Source organism: Colletes latitarsis, chromosome 2, assembly GCF_051014445.1.
Source record: "Colletes latitarsis isolate SP2378_abdomen chromosome 2, iyColLati1, whole genome shotgun sequence".
NCBI lineage: Eukaryota > Metazoa > Arthropoda > Insecta > Hymenoptera > Colletidae > Colletes > Colletes latitarsis.
Window position 1 is genome coordinate 7680649 of NC_135135.1, and position 18130 is coordinate 7698778.

An 18130-nucleotide genomic window follows, 5' to 3' on the forward strand; every position below is an offset into this window, starting at 1 on the left:
CAGTGGCAAATCTAGAAGAGTTCGAAAGGGGAAGTTAACAAAGAATTCAAGATTTTGAGGATTCGAAAATCTCACACCTGGAATTAATTTAAATTATAATACGAATAATTGCAAAAATATATTTTTGTGAGCTGCTTCCTCGTTTCAAATTAAATATGATATATTCCATTTCCGTGAGCCATTACGGTTTATTCCAGTGAAAACTAGGAGTCAGCAGCAGAAAAACGATTTGTTTGAATTATTTCTGCAGATTTTATAAATATTCTGTCACTTATGTATGGAGAATTGATAAAATGTATTGACGCGTGATGATTACATATCTACAAACCATCCTTAGTTCTTCGTTTCGTCAAACTACAACAAATCTAACTAATATCGCAAACGAGATACACTACTTTAGGCTCTTGTTACTATTTAGGTGTCAAATCCTATTATTAATTCAGAATGAAATTAAACTATAACGCTACCAACTATTAAAACTATATCTGGTGAGAGTTACGATTTAATAAACAATCGAAGCTACATTTATACCAGACTATACGAGAAGGATCGCAGCCATTAGTTCATATTATTTGCTATGTAATTAATTATTAAAAAATTATATTATACAGTAACAAGCGATAAAATTAATTACACAGTAAATAATAATCCCCAGATCTCACCGCTTGGAAGTTGCTGCGAATGGAGACCCGCCCTATCCTCACCCCAACCACCTTCCTTTGATGAGGAATCCTATGTGGATGTTTTCTAAAAGCTATCGAAATTCGATCATTGTTAGAAGGAAACAACAAAGAGAGAGTTTTCATAAGAATTGCCTGATAAACAGACCAAAAACCTAACGAAATGTCGATACATGTGAGATGATCCACCATATATTTTCTAAGAACGAAATAGAAATGTGCAAATGCACCTACGAACTCTGACTACCAATTGGTATTAGAATACCAATATGTACTTTAATTGTTTCAATTTATTTCGAACCTGAGGGATACTTCAGGTAGAAACCGCAGATACAAAAGAAAGATGGACGAAGACATACTTGAACAACGTAAATAGATGACAAAATTCTTGAATCTGTTAACATTATTCCCTTCGATGATTATATGTAATTATTAATTCTAACGCATAGAGTACGTACGAGAGACGACGAACATTTCTATTAGATTATCGATCGAATTATTTTTTATTAAAATTGATTCATTGCAATAATAATCGGTTGTAAAATTGAATATCGCGGAAATTAGTAGTTTTACAGCGCGCTCTGTGTTCAAATACAGTGACTCTGAGAATCATATTTAACCCGATCATCGACGTCGGTAACATCAGCAAATTCACGAATTTTGCTTCTGATACGATATCGACAAAAGTTATCATACAAAATTATTTACACATTGTACTGTGTATAATTTTAAAGTTACGTTTTACATTACTCAAATTAGTTATGAACCGTATGATACATCGAGGCCTGATCCTTGAAATTAGGTTTTGGAAAAACAAACGCAAAAAGTTCTCATCGTTCTCAACTCTAAATGGAACTATACAATTAATACAAATTATTTGCAACTTTAATTACACGAAGAAACGCGAATAATTCGTAGTACGCAATTCACGTATATTTACGCACAACTGCAATCTGTTCGCACTTACACTAATTCAGTGAATAGTTCCTCGACTGACCGCCATATATGAGAAGAGGACGCTAAAATTTCAATTTATAGGTCGGTATGACAGTCGTATATAGACGTACATCTCGTTTGTACTAATATATAATAATATTTATTCATAGAAACTTTCTCTTCATAACATAATATTGTCCTTAACACAAATGTAATTTAATATCATTAATATCCGTTGCGACGAACGCGCCATCTTTCGCGATGCGCAGTAAACCGAGGTCCGCTTGGCGCGGTATTTTCAAACTGAAACTGTTTGCTATCAGAATAAACTGCATATGACATATAAGTGCGTTGTTAATACGTAAAATATCACCTTTACCGAGGTCTTTTATTTTAAGTATTCGGCTCTCGGACAAGAAACGCACCCAAGAAGAGCAGCATCTGTTTCGGAATATTTTCAGAATTAGGTCGTTTCTAAAATCTACAGAAGCTTAATAGCCTTCGATGGATCCTTGAAGAAAATCGCCCAACTCTACGAGCAGAGTGTCGGTACGTTAACGTAACCGATCGTTAGATGCATTATTCTATTTATAGCAATTGAACGAGAGCGTGCACCTTCTTGGCACCGGACTCTTTTAGAACGAGGACCCTCCGATCAACGGTTAAACGTTTCTAGATGATTCGACTCCGCTCTTCTCAATTGAGTTACGTTAACGGATACACGCGCGACGACTTAGGACACAGATTGCAGAGTTCATTCCTCGTTATCCTCAAATCGTTCGTGACCCCTGTCGTAGTTTTATCTTCCTCCCTTATCGTTTTGGTTCGAGGATTCCGACATTCGCGAGCTTACGCAGGCCAACGAAAAGAAAAATCTTCCGTTCAAGATGGCAAATTACAAACGTTCGAACCGTTTCTGTTGCGTAAGTTCGTCTTCGTTTGCCGAGGAATCTAACGAACGTCGAGAAGAATTACAATTGTCTGTCAGAGGGGAATTATCCTAGCCGGTGTCGCGATGCTTGCAAGCTTGCCTAACTGGAAAGTACGCGACGATCACGTGGACCCTGAAAGTCACGTTTGCGGCTGCAGAGAAAGGTGCACGCGTAGAATGAATGCATCGATTGCGAAACGGAACCACCAAGAAAATCCTCGCTTCTGCGAAATAAAAATGCAACCACAACATTCCCGGAACATTTTTCTCGGTGTTTGCCGAATTTGTTAACGACTCGTTGATACTGGAAACGTTGTTAAACGATTATTATATACTCTTAATCCAAACGACAGTTTGACCAAACCAAAACAAAATTTGTAGGTAATTATTTAGAAACAAGTTACGTTGCTTCGTGTTTATTTCAGGTTTTCAAACAGATATGTTTGGCAGCAGAAACGATATATGCGTGTGCAGAGTACGTATAAAACCGGTTGAAAATTGAAACTGTATTCAATGTGAGGAAATTTTTTAAAGGAAAAATTCAATTTATTATATTGCTAGGTTTTCATAGGTCAAATCGGAATATTACTAGTTTTTGTATGCGCCATTACAATGTATAGAGTCCATGCCAGTGTATATTAACTGCATTTTACTTTTTAAATCATTAATTGCCAACGAGCCTGGAAAAGTTGCCTAATTACTGAAGATATAGAGCCCCTGAAAACATTAATGATAAATACATGTTAATTTATTAACCATTCAACCATAAAATCATATATCAGCAGCATTTCAAACACTGTCACTGAGCGAGAGCTCATTAAATTCCTTGTTAGTCTCGAATCCAGTTATCCAAACGTGAGCTCCTATTATCTGAACTCTTATTTCTGACATTATCTGCAAATAGAGGTATTTTTTTTCTTTTTAAAAATTCTACCAAGAATGTTATCCATTTTTTCAATTTTAAAATTTCTCCTGATATCTACCTTTTTCTGTTCCTATCAAAGAAATTTGATTTTTAAACAGTCCTATTTAACATATTTTACATTTCTATTATAATGCATTCTTTAAAGTTTCAAGAATATGGATTTTTAACTCGATAATTCACACGTATTCTTAAAATAATTCGTTGACAGTCCAGTCTAGCTGTTTATGAAGGAATATGTTTTTATTAAAAGTTTGGTATAATCAATAATGTAGGAGATAAATTATCTCAAGGAAAGTAAGCAAACAGATATCTGATATCTATTTGAATAAAAATAGATATTTCTTGTTATTGCAAATAGATGCTATAAAGAGGATGTTGTAAAAAAAAGTGATATCACAGAAAATGAAAGAAAACAAAAGAATATATTTATGGAATAAAATGACTAAAAAATTAAATGTGTTTGCCAACAAGAGGGGAAGATAAGTAGATATCAAGAGGAAGTAAAAAACTGTAGCTACAGTACAACATGACATAACATTTTGAGTGTAATTTATAGATGAGAAAGATAGAGTATTATGTCAGTAAAATACTGTATATTATTATTTATGTGTAAAAAAAAAAAATATAAATTTTGCAAGCATCCATCTATTCATTGACTTTAAATTATTCTGGGTCTTTCCCCCTGAAAAGACGTTTAATGCTTAATAAATTAATATTTTTTTCTAACTTGAAATCAATAAATAAGAAAAGTAAAAACAAACAAAATCATCACTCTTTCCAATAGATTCATTTTTCTATTACTTCTGCAGCCAACGTAAATGTTTAGTGTAGAATTGCAAGGCTTTTGCATTGAACATTTTTACCAACAATCGAGTTTAGCGAACAGAATAATTATCCAAATCGAGTTTATGGTCTCCTTTAACTTAATATTTCGCGTAAGTCAGACGGGCACACGTGTTCCAATCGTTGTTTAACGACAAAACGACCTTATATAACAGATTGCATAATGATAACAGTGCAATTTTGTCGTTATAAAAGTTGCACTATTCGATTGGCATCGAAGGCTGTAATTATAGATGAACGCTGACCTCCAAGGAATTCAATGGTTCGTCGTTGACTCGTTTTATCGAACTGTGTTGCAATTTGACAGGTCAAGACGTTAATGATCTGCCGTTTGCTTAGCTGAACTTAATGACGACGATTGTACACGCCACTGGACGCTTAAATGGATCTGAGAATAGTAGAAACAAACGTGGACTTTGTTCGCCTAAGAGGCCAAGGGAAAAAACGAGATAATAATGGGAGTAAATATTGCTTCAAGTCGCGTAACAGTAGGAAAATAGATTAATAGAAAATAGATTAATTTCTTGATACGACAGCCTAAATGAAAATTATTACACACGTAAACTTTTCATGGAATTTTTCATACGACAAACAAAATATCTTATTTATAACTAGATTTCACGAATTTCACTGAATACCATATTCGATAAAAAAAAATTACTAAATAATAAAAAAAAATCATTATTTAAAAAAATAAAATTTTGTATTCGAAATTAAATGTATAAATTTTACTTTTTATAAATATTTTAAATATATTTATCTGTCGGTTATAATCAATACCAATATTTATCAAATATTTTAAACGATTTTTTACAATTTTTTTCAGCCGGATACACGTATAATTTAGAGTAGTTTTAACGAAACAGTGTTTGGTAATATTTCGATCGGAATTATCTAATACAAAAATTTTGCATTGATTGTTTATGACACAGAGAATAGATGTAAATGGATAAAAAACGCTTATCACACTCGTTGAAAGTCTTCAAGTGGATTAGATTTTTCGACTACTATCGAAGATAACTATATGATCGAAGGATTAAGCTATGTTTTCTTTTTATTTCCTTTGTTATGATATTTTTGTATAGATTTCATACTGTAATTTGCAATTTTGAGATTCTCTGGCCTGTACTTTTTTTAATTTCATGGCGCAATTTTTTCTACAAAACTGTACAATTTTTCAGTACACTATAGATCGATAAGGATATAATCTAATTTAATCGAAGTATCTAGTTTTTTATCACATGTTTATAATATTAAAACTCACGATTGTGGCTTTCAGAGAAAAATACACAAAACTCGCGTGGCAATCAACGTGTTAATATTCTTCTATCGACACAATTGCACATATTTGTTATTTTCATCTAACGATACGAGTTCGAGTTCAATTACGTATTACTACATGATCCATAAATGACCTTAAATTTAGTAATTTAGTAATAAATATCCACATGTGCCAATCAGTTGGAATTAATAGCAATAACAAATGCAATGAAAAAGAAAATATTCCATGTAGTTCTTTAATTCTAATACTGTTTTCCCCGTTTTTATGTTACGCATTGTTTCTTTATTTATTTGCAGAAAAACGTTTCCTTCGCTGTCGTATTTATGTAACGTACACATATGAAGTAATTAAAGGAAACAAAAAAAGATTTCATTACATTGAATTTAGATTGAAGTTTCTAACTGTGTTTTCCTTACTGAATGTTTACAAACTCAGTAGGTGTTCCATAAAATAACCAGACCACTTAGATACCGTGACACAACAGGTTTTCACGCTTAAGGATACAATTATATTGAACCTTTCATACACGATGACAACGTAATAATTGCATTCTTTGAAAAAATTATTAAATTAAAATAACGCCTCACGATACAGGAAAGTACTTTGTTTACTGTATTTTCCAAAAACACAGAACTTCAATTTGTATATTCTACTCGATCTTATCGAAAAATTGAAATACAACCGTTATCAAGACTTTGTATAAAAGAAATTACCAGTTAAACCGATAAAACATTACATAAAGCAATAACAAAGGAATCAAAATTAAAATTGTTGCAACAAATATAGAATCACAGTATGAAAACTGTATTCGTTCGTTTTCATTTTTCATTTTGGTTATTCCATTGGAGTATATCACACTAAACGTTTAAAGCAATATTTTTCGAAGCCTCGAAACAATTAGAGCATTTGTCTACTCGATTATAAACGTCATAGTATTCAATACCATCGAAAGGAACATCAATAATATTAAAAATTTGGCAAACAATGACCTTGACCTCTAATTTATATAATTATCACCGCGTTTTTGTGCAAGATAAATACTTAAGCGCTCCAATTTCTCGTGACTCACCCTACACTCCGGTCTTGCGCGCAATAAAACATTTATGCGTGGCATTGAATTGTACCCGTGGAACGATAACAAACATCCATGACGTACAATTAAAAATTACGACTTTGATTTATGCAAGATGCTATGCTTATACATTTGATAAGACTAAAGAAACGTTCTGGTAGAAGGCATCCACTGCTAGGCTCAATTACGCTCATAACAATCGTCTTCCTAGTGATATTCTGCGGACATTTACGTATATTCTCCGTTAATCAAATTCCGTGGACACAAAGTCGACGGAATAGTTCAACGAGGACCAAAATAAACACGTTCGAGGGAACGGTAAATAGCGTCGATTCAAATTTAGAGGAACGCTAACTTCGGTTGTCTAGGTGCCGCTAAAATATCCTGCGCTCGCGTCAAGGCTGGAACCAACCAATATGCGAAACATGCACGTGCTTAGGACACCACGGAGAAAAAAAAATACAGTTGATATTTTTCAAGATTTTTGCTTTACTCAATTTTTGGTAAATTGATCCTTTTGTTTCGAAGTGGATGATCCTGTTGGTCAGACTAAGCATATATCAGTTTCTCAGAACGAATCTCATTGAAGAAGCTTTTTCAAAAATTAGATTATAGGCAAAGTATATGCTAACTGATCTTTCAAATCACAAAAATATATGAAATTACCATCAGCTACAGAGTTTTCATATTATACTTATAAATAATTATAAATTCCATATAGGTGAATTGATAATTAAATAAGTGGTTCGCGTACATGTTTGTATCACGTACAGTTTGGAGTATTTTTATTACAAAAACTTAAGAAAACAAAAGATTACTCCAAACAAGAAAAGAAGTAAATTTAAGGAACGCAGTTTATAATGTCTTAATATCTAGCACACGATGCATCAAAAACAAAATGTCAAAAAAAAATGTGAATAACTCCAAAACGAATGATCTTGAAAAAAAAATATTCTTCGCGACGAATAGGTTTCCTGAGGCTGTTTGAATGGAATATAAAATATCGAAGGAGACATTTAGGTGATTTAAAAGTGGGGCGCCCCGTATTTTTAAGACGAGCGTGGGGGATCGGTTAGCGTGAATCCGGTCCTGACGTGTATCGCACGATTTCGTTTCGGCCACACCTTGGTGCCCGAAGTTTTCGTATTACACGACGCCCCGAAAAAGTGCAGAGTTGTTTTGGCCCGGGTTTCGCTGGTCCAACAAACATCGATGTTTTGTCGGCAAAACGCGAGGTTCATCCGACCTATTCCCAACCGGCGATTGTTGTGCACGAGTAGAGGGGTCAGCGAATCGTTGATTGGCTGGTTCCGACAGAGGGCGCCTACCATGTCCGGGTCGATGTTGCTAAAAGCTGCTGCGGATGGAAGAACAGCAGTCGCTGGAACCTACTCGAGTCGCGTGCAGACCGGCCGCTTTCACGTTCCACTAGAATTCTATATATACATATACACTTTGCTTTCGCTTCGGAGAATTGAAACGGTTTCGCGTGTACACTATTGTGCGATAGTCCGAATCGAATTATTAGCAACAGACAATCGAATTCGATTCTCTAAAGCGGTTCGCTTGTAACCGATCGTAGGGATTTTTCGGTGAAATCTCGTTAGACGAGTCCAGGTTGTCCTCGTGGCCGTGTAGGAGGGAAAGAGAGGGTCAGGTGTAAGAACGCGAGCAGGAAACTGCGACACGGTGGAAGAGGAGACGTAAAGGGAACGGACGCGTAAGAGGACGGTGGGGCAGCACCGTGACTATGTAAACTACCAGCATAACAGTTGGTGTGGCAGCGCGTGCGCAGGGCCTAGCAACCCGCAGCAACAAACGTCTGCGGGCAGACAGCTGAGTAACGTCATCGACAGCGATCGAAACGACAGGTAACACGAGGGTAGTATCGAAGGGGTCGTCGAAGATAGGTGATCAGACCGGAGTGCTGAACGAAAAAGACAAAGAAGCCCGCAAACTGGCTCCGGAAGTGAGGATCAAGCAAATTGGAATGAGGGAGGACCTGTTGTCCATCATACGGCACACTAGCAGCGATCATTTTTCGGAAGAACTTTAGCCCGCGTGTCGAGGGCAGAAGGAACGAGAGGTGTTCTAGCCGTAGGACAAGTTCATCGGGTATTCCGTACAAATAGAGGGCTCTTGCTCGCTGGATATTCGGCCGCGGAAGCGTCGTCAGGATCCCTTTCTCATCTTTCTTGTTCGAAACCGTACCCCGTCTCCGTATACCTGCCGATCGGGCTCTGCTCCCCTTGGAAGGCAACTTTCGGGACCTTTCGTCGGTTATGCCCTGGGTGGCGGCCTGCTTTGACCTGCTGGAAGCTTCGATTCACAGCTACTGCCTCACAGTGAGGAACATCGCGTTGTTGGCTGGCATCCTTCACGAGGGTAACGACGATCCGACGATAACGCTGGCAGATCACGGTTCCGGTTCGTCAGACGCGCAGAAGGGTGCCCCGTCCTCAGCCGCCATGGCTCCGAGCACCGAGGAACAGAGCCAAGGTAAATACTACTCGAGAAAGTATTTGCATTTGCTTTGGTATGATAATTTGCACGGAGTAACAGTTAGCGAGCAACTGTTTCGTTTCATCGACACAAAAATCATGTTTCTTAGAATTCTATGAAATACTTGGGGTCAGCAGAGTCCACCTTAGTACGCTTATGATCCTCTGGTATAGTAAGCATAGAGCTTTATGCGAGTTTGAATCTATGCAACTGCCAAGGTCGTAATGTAAACAGAGCTTGTTTATCGAGGTGGTTGAAAAATTCTGTTTTGACGATGCATTTATTTTAAGAGACTCTGAAACGCAACTTCTGTTTCAATGTTTAAAACACTCGATCATTCGGCAGCTAATATTTAACGATTATAAAGGAAAAGTTTGGAGTATGGAGCATTTTCGGAAATCTAAAAATTTGTGTAAAAAACACGAATAATCACATCAAAGAATACATGTTTTTGTTTAAAATAAAAATCGTTTATTCGATGGACAAGGTTTCGATTCCTGAGAGGCCATTAAACTATCATAAACGAATCACTTTCTGTTTTCATATTAAGTTCTTTGACCAACTTAATAGTTTAATATTCTTAAAAGATGAAACACAAAATATTAAAGATATCTAAGTAACGCAAGAGAAACAAAAATACATGAAAAACATAAGAAATGTATTGTAAACCCATCCTTTTTTAAGGACTCGAATTTCATAAAACCGTGAAAAATCTTCCACATTAATATATGGCAAAATTTGGTAGAAATTCATCAAAATGTATTTAAATAAATATAATTTTGTAAAATTGTCTTCTTCTATATTTAAATCGGATAAAAATTTGTTCAGAAGCTCCAACAGAAGAGTCTTCGACTAACCGATAATCACAGGGGTGATAAATCATGATATGGACGTGCACGATTTACGATGGCGTTGAAGCATTGCGTTTATTAATAAAACGATGATTGCTGAAGAGTATATCGAGGTGTTGCGAACTAATTTACTAGGACGTATAGTTAAATTGGTCGAGAACGGGATCGGAAAGTGCAGTTAAATTGGGCATTCTTGTTACTTTCAGGAAGACAGTGATTCAAGCACGCTTCTGGGAAAATTAGGGGCTAATTGTTATGTAATGTTATGAATCAATTTTCTGCACTTTTGCAGACACCGGATATCTATTCAATGCAGATTCTATGACACTCGTTAGATCGGAAGCAAGGAAAAGTAAAAGCATTCGATAAGAATATCGATAGACACTGTAAAAACGTTGATAGAATTTCGCTGAAGCCAGAGGAATAAAAAATATGATGAACTATCCAAATAGGTTATACATATTAAATTTTGGGGCAAAGTTTAATTTGTCGTTCACAGGTTTTAGAAAATATAATACTTTGGGACGCTTCCCAAAATAGAATTTATTTTAATTGTAATGAAAAATAGGGTGATTTTTTGTAACCATAACTGTGCAAATCAGGGACCAAAGATAACAGTTATTCTAAGAATTTGTACGAAAAGTATCATTAACAAAAAGCGAATTTTCGCTTCAATTAGAAATAATGTTAAAGCAAACTTTTCAAAAAACAACACATCTAAAAATATCAATTTCTAATCCCCTTGTTCGTACAATAATCATTGGTTATGACTAAAATGTTTTCTCAGTCCCTCGTAGTCGTTATCAATGACGGAAATATTTTTTCGATTACGTTCGACCAGAATTTTATTTTCCGTTACGGTTTACGTTTTGTTATTGTCGATAATATAACTTTCAGTACAATTGTTATAAGCGATCGAAACAAATTTCTGTCGTCGATAATGGGTATCGTTAACGAAAAAAATTGTTACCTTATGACTCATTTATAATTGAAAACACTTTCCACTTTATTGTATTATTCTTTCATAAATCATTATTAAGAATTCTTAACGATTCACGTAATTTTTATGCATAATGAATTATTACCGAAACCAATTTCTGTTACTCTATCATTTTTTATATGCACAGTTATTGCAAACAAACTAATGCAAACACTTTTTCCATTCACTGTTAAAGTTTATTTATACTCCTCATCAGATCGCCGTTCGATAAATTGACTAATAACCGTTTTATTATTGAGCCGCCGATTAGTGGGTTGCAAAATTTATCGGAGCTTTTATCGTTTAGAAAAAACGAAGTCATCGAGATATCGTGTTATGCAACGGAACTGTCGTCATCGAATACTTAGACATGCAACAAACAAGGTCCGTCTTAAATAAACATGAAATCTACTAACGGTGTTATTATATATTGGCACGTTGCATTTTTCTTTGCTCGAAACGCAGATAATGTTTTTAAAATTCATAGTATAATCGTTAGAAACCAGGTTCATTTTTCTTAAACAGTATCTTAACCCCAAGAAGATTAAGAATCTTCTCAAACAGTAACTACAGTAACTTAAATACAATGTGGATGTAAATAAATTCGCGTCATCCGGTATTTACGATCAATGAAATAATTCTTATTGTTGCCTACAATACACGCTTTTATATACAGGGTGTTTAAAAATGATGAGACAAGCCAAAACGTGCAGGTTCTTCGTGCAAAGAAAAATTGAAAAGTGGTTTTCCATTTTTGAATTTGTGACTCCATTTTGAAGATACGAGCAGTTAAAATGTACAGATGTGATTCCCGGTAGGAGCTATTTATATTCCCGTCAGTTGGTTGCGCAGCTGCACATGCAGCACGCACGCACGCACGCACGCACAAAAAACGTGTATTGTAGTGTTTATATGTGTAAAAACATTAACTAGTTGCAAACTTTTTAATTTATTTCAACACCAGGTATTTACATGCTTGTCTCATCATCGACTAGTCTCGTCATTTTAAGACATCCTGTACATTTTATATAATTAGACGAACTTTTATACTACAAACAAGTCGGTACGATACTTTTCTATTCAAAGAAAAAGATTCTGAATTGAGCAGATTAAAAATCCCAGTGTAAAATATAATTTTGGGTAATTAAAATTGTCAATAATTTAAATATATTTTGGAACAGTTCGTTCGAGCTCTGACACTCTCATTTCGAGAATTTTTTTTGTAATGCATTCCCTTCAAAATTATCTTCGTTTTAGATCGAAATATTTAAGAGTAAGGCTTTTGAAAACAATCTCTATGAGTTTTTTAAAACAATATCCTTCGGGTGGATTTATTTCAATATTATATCGATGCATTTATTTTCGAACCGTTTTCGAAATCATGCATGTATCGGGTCATTAGCTTTTATTTTATCGTACTATTAAAAATTTTTAAGCTGGAGGTTCTACAGTTTAAATTCGTTCTTCCGTGGTGGCTGACTTTAATTTATTTTTAAGGGGTGCAATTCTGACTGCACCACCATGTTGCACTGTACTCGGATTACCGCTATAAATACCACGCGGATGCAAATAGATACGTGTGACTCGGTGTTTGGTCCCGCGGGACAAATAAAAATTTCGTAAACAATTCTGGCGAAGGATTTGGGTTGAGCTGAAAAATAGTCTCGTTCGCTGAATTTCACCTTTCCACCTCGTTTCTATAAACAGCGACGCTCCTCGTGATAAATTCAAGCTGAACACGTGTATTATTGACTATACGGAGTAGTCGTTTCCAACATCTATTACCAAATGCTAAAAATGAGTACTCTATATAATCAATAATCTTGCACACGTTCAAAAAGAATAGAATTACATATATTATTATTTCTTGAATTTCTATTCTTTTTAAATATGTAATACTACACCAACCAGAGAAATAAGTAAAAGTAGTGTTTAATTATCTCTCAGACGTAGGAAAAATAGAAATCGATTGCTTTACGACAGTATTTCAAAGTTAATGCGACGAATAAAATTCTAGGGTTAAAAGAAAAATGGAAAATAATCGTTTCGCATTTATCGAAACAGGCGAAATGAAATTGAAGTTTCGACCATGAGGATGCAAGAAAGCAATGAACATACATACAATTGCAACGACTTTTATCTGTCAGATAGGTTTATCGACAGACGTAGAGAGTAACTTAACAAGCATGGATAATCGAGGCCTTGTCAAATATTTAACATGCACCGATAAACGGTATCTAGTATATTTGTCGTCGTGGCCTCGCACCAATTGCAACGAGGCTCGCCGAGGGGCGTTCCTTCTTGATGCAACAGTGCATTAGATTAATATTTCCCAACAGGTGTGGCAGGAAAAAATTTTTAATAAATCAAAAATAAGACACGAGCGAAAGAATTCACGTCGTTTGCTGTTACACGCTAATTTCTGTGAGCTGTTTCAACAATTGTAGCTACAAAGAATGTAAAAGGATCATCTTCAAACACTTTAGATACTAATTTTGACTAAGGAATGAAAGATAACGAAAACTTGATCCGTTAATCGTCGGCTAAAAATAACTCGCGTTATCTGAACCTACATCTTTGTGAAAAATGATATCGTTTGATAATAAACGGTCAACTATATAACTGTTTCAATTTTTTATTTGAACTGGTTGGTTTTATAGAACTTTCATATTTCCTCCTCGATAATTAAACAAAATAATACTTAACTAAAAGGTAGAATATATTTTTGTTTACATATATGTATAACAGTTAGAATCAAAATAATAAAAGGAAAATATATATAATTTACCGTAAATACCTGTTTTCTTCCTATTGGGAAATAATTCATTATTAGGGGTTTTCCCAACGGGAAGAAGGAAAAGTGTAAAATTATGCTACTCGCGTCACTGTACACTCTGCACACATATTCATATACATACATAATTTTGTTAAGTTCTTTTATGTACCTGATTTAAATATTTTCAAATATTCTCTTCATTATTTTTGTTATTCCTGCAATTGTTTCGACAGCGTTGAACAATTTCTGAGTACATTATTATTCAAGAAGGACGAGGAAAAACGATAATAATGTACCCAAAAATTATTCGAGAAACTGCGAGGTCTTAATTTATAGATACTTTGTTACTGAGTCATAAACAAATACGTATGAAATAGGCAGCAACACATTTTCCATCGCAGCATACAAACGACGACGTTTATCCTTTAATATCCTTATTAAAATAATCTTACTAGCAGTTAATCCTCAACAATCGATTAATCTATCATTTAAGATCCATCAAACTAGAATTCCATTACTCATCGATTTCGATCTCGCATCCGAGCACAAGGACACTACTTTAATGCATGAAATTGAAAATATTAAGTAATCATTTTTTATTATGCTATTAACGACACGGAATTGTTTCCAGATGGTAAAAATTATATAACCACGCAGATCAGATAAACGCAGTTGACCTTCTTTGTGCTTCGATGAAAAATGCGTTGTTGCATATTCCACGCGTAGTTTATAATTCAATAACATAGTACTTATTGCCAAACATTATATAACATTTTTTGCCTGCTTTTGCCTGTAAATTAAATCTTCGCAGTTTGTCGAAAAAAATCGATTTAGCACTCTAGACGAAGCAAAATTGTTTACATTTCTTTTTTACGTACAGGGTTCTTAAAAAAACAAAGGCAATCCAAAAAAAAACAGACTCCTCGTATAAAAAGACATCGAAAAGTTCCGTGGCATTTTGCAATTCGAGATCTCGTCTTCGAGATATAGACAGTTAAACTTTAACGATGTCACTACCGGCGCGCGTTATTAATATGCCTGTCAGCTGGTCGCGCGACGACTCACACACACGAAACACGTGTCGATGGCATCTCTTTGACTGCTTATATCTCGAAAACGGAGCTTCGGATTACAAAACGTCAAAGAACTTTTCAAATCCTTTTTAAACCCTGTACGAAATCACATCGATATATCTTTAACAATTTATCCAGCTTACTTAACATTGTTTGTTTGGTATTCGAGCCTCTGATCAGATAATACAATAATTAATTTATATAATCTTTAGATGTATATTAGCGTAGATTTCTTCATATTCTAACACCTTGTTAGATATTAATTTCATCGAAGACTACCTAATCATGTTGGTCGAAACAATCTTTACTGGGTTCAGTAAATATATGCTTATACCGTCATAGTAATACGTAAAATATATTTCAACGAACAAGCACCCGTAATCATTTTTATTTCAACGAGTTTCTTATCTAGATAAGAGCCAGTCTGCGACAGAGCAGGTTCATTAGTATTCTGCGAAACATATGTTAATGAAAGATAGGTAAGGATGGTGTCGCACGTTATTAGCGCGTTATCGCCGGCAGGTGTTTGACCGATGTGCAGAATTCAAATTTCGAGTGTCAACACGTGTAAGGTATCCCCCAATTAATTTCTGTTGCGTCAGACAGTCTGTTAGGCGTTTTATAAATCGCGCGATTAGTAATCTAATCAGGCATCGACGGTGAATTTATTCGAGAAAGACCGATTTCTCTGAAACGCGACGCTCGGTGTGGGCAGATCGCAAGTCGCGGTAAAATGTAAAAGGAACAGGCGTTAAGGGGAAATAAAGCAAAGGAAAGAATGTTTTCAAGGATACTCCATAAGGATATTATTAGAATCGCAAGGGTGAATTGTTGCCGTTGCTGAATTGCTGCCTTCGCGCGTTCGTGTATAGTCATTGCACGTGCGTCGCTTTCAGCGCACGCCAATTATTTATGCTGTCCTTGTGCACACGCACGCATATAAATATCGCGATAAAATAGTACACGCTGTCTCGTAACCCGCCGCCATTGCGATTATACGGATACACTTTATCTGTGACTTATTACAACCGCTTTAATTCCTTATCAGGCGTCCCAATATTGACCGATGGCTTTGCCCCGGAATTTTCGAAGTATCATGTTATTATCGTACTCGAGCCTCTTCATGTTGTTAGAATTTTGATTGATTTTAACTGATAAATTACTAAATCTTGACCGATTGTGAGAATTTTAATTGCTCGATAAATAGGGTGTTAAAATCGTAATCTTCGATGCTGATTATATTCTTCATCTGACGTGGTTGGAAGTTCCATTCTTAGGAACAGAATATTAAATAATCCTCTTGGTGAAATATTTTTTTTAAAAATATATTCCTGTATTATTTTTTATCTTTATGCATCCATAAAATAAAATTAAAATTTTGACATTTTGTAAATTTGTAATACGAGCATTTATGCCTTCGATACTATACTAAATACTGTCTGTAGAGGACATCGTTTCCAAATATTTCAGTGTCGATTTTGACAATAGACGAAAGTGACCCGAATTTGAGAATTTCAGATAGTCGATCTCCGATCGATCACGACCTAAAAGAAATAAATTTGCATTTTATAGAATTACTTACAATTTTTATGAATCGATTTTGCAATTTGGGTCGTTCGTGATAGAAATGACCTGCGTGGCGATGGAACGAGCCAGAATTTTTCGACGAGTCCGCGATTATTGATTCTCTCGCGCTGACCCGATTCTCGTTCCTGCAGCCTAAAGGGGTGAGATACGTATTGCGAATTGAATCGTAAATTCGCGATACGGAAGGCGCCAATAAATATACTCCCAGGATTTTACCGCTTGAACGAGTAGGATCATTTATTTTTAGTGATCTTACACGTGGACTTCGAACTCAGTGTTTTCGTACACGTAACGCCACGCGAGTTATCTTCGGTTAAAAAGTGAAACGACAATTATTTTGACAGCGTTCAATTATTTCGATAACATTATTTCGTATAATTTGCAGTTGTCGGCTACGCTTTTATAAACACACCCTCGGAAATGGGAAAAATTTTATTCGATGAACCCTTATTCTATTTTCTTTCGACGATTTTCTTTTTTTAAGGTTGCACATATTTGAATGGCTGTTTAAACTACTGTTCTTCGTTTGAATTGACTGAATACTAAACGTACAGTCCCATGGAGAAACTTTAAAACGACAATAGCCTTCTAATGTTAAATGATTCCCCACCCTTGTTCTGGCCTTTCGATGTTGTATCGAAAGTAGCATGTTCCCTTGGAAAGTTGACAATGACTGTGACAAATAAGCTACATGGTCGGCTCTGGACTGCATTTAAATGTTAATTTTATGTTATTTACATAATTTACATTACATGCGTACGGTTAAATGCATGCATATGTTAACAAAACTTAGACACTTGACTTTAAGTGTAGACTTGAACTATAATAACTTATATAATAACTCTTTTTTATTATCATGTAGTGTAACTTTAACATTTAATTTTACTTTAACTTGCTTCGAACATTATAGAGTTTGATAGCAACCTATCACTGAAGATATACTTAAAACACGTTCAAACAGAACACTAAAATGTGAAGGCGTATTATCATTATTATTAATGTTACAAATATTTTACCATAAGAAATGTGTCCTTTTTTTTTGCCCAGTGTTCTTTGAAACGAATTTATCCCGTAAATAGAGAATTGAATAATTTATTCGTGACAGACAAAACCTTATTTGCTTGAATGAAACAGAATTCGATTCTTTAATACAAATTCAAATTTCTACTTAATGCGTTATGAGGTAAAAATTTGTTTACCTCACACGTTACTTCGTAATTTGTATCTACAATGGAGGACAAAAGTATTCGTACTATTGCACATTGTAAATTAAATGCTTTTGTTCAGCTCAGATTTTAACATTCCACGAATATTAAATTATAACTTACAATAATTAATACACTTGAAAGAGACAGTTTTGATTTCTACATTCCTATTGTATGAATACTTTTGTCTCCTACTGTATGCAAGAATCGTTTAATAACATGCGCCAGGTCAATGCACGAACTATTAAACTACGTTTAACGTTGTTTCACTGTGGAGGGTCTTCTTATTACATCGTACTATAACGTAGTACATGATCGATTTATATTGCACTAGTTTCGATCGAACGTTATGCGAGACTGTGGACGAAACAAAAGTTGGAATCGTTCCATCGCGATGGAACTTCCGTTTCCGGAGTGTTTCACTTTCGAAAACGTTTTGTTGCACTCGAATTAGAGTTGGAGCCTCTTGTAGAATTTTTTTACATTCG

The 18130-nt window shown here is 35.0% G+C and overlaps 1 protein-coding gene across 2 annotated transcripts in view; it reads left to right on the forward strand.

Moving 5' to 3' along the window:
* The first annotated feature begins 8036 nt into the window (after window positions 1-8036).
* The window catches only part of LOC143348784 (6-phosphofructo-2-kinase/fructose-2,6-bisphosphatase), a 28748-nt gene continuing 18654 nt past the window's right edge, over window positions 8037-18130 (forward strand). For both annotated transcript variants that reach the window (XR_013080820.1, XM_076779387.1), the window contains exon 1: window positions 8037-9168. Coding sequence is in view for 1 of the 2 variants with exons in the window: in XM_076779387.1 (XP_076635502.1) it covers window positions 8952-9168 (217 nt within the window). In the remaining variant the exon portion in view is untranslated. The remainder of the gene's footprint in view (window positions 9169-18130) is intronic.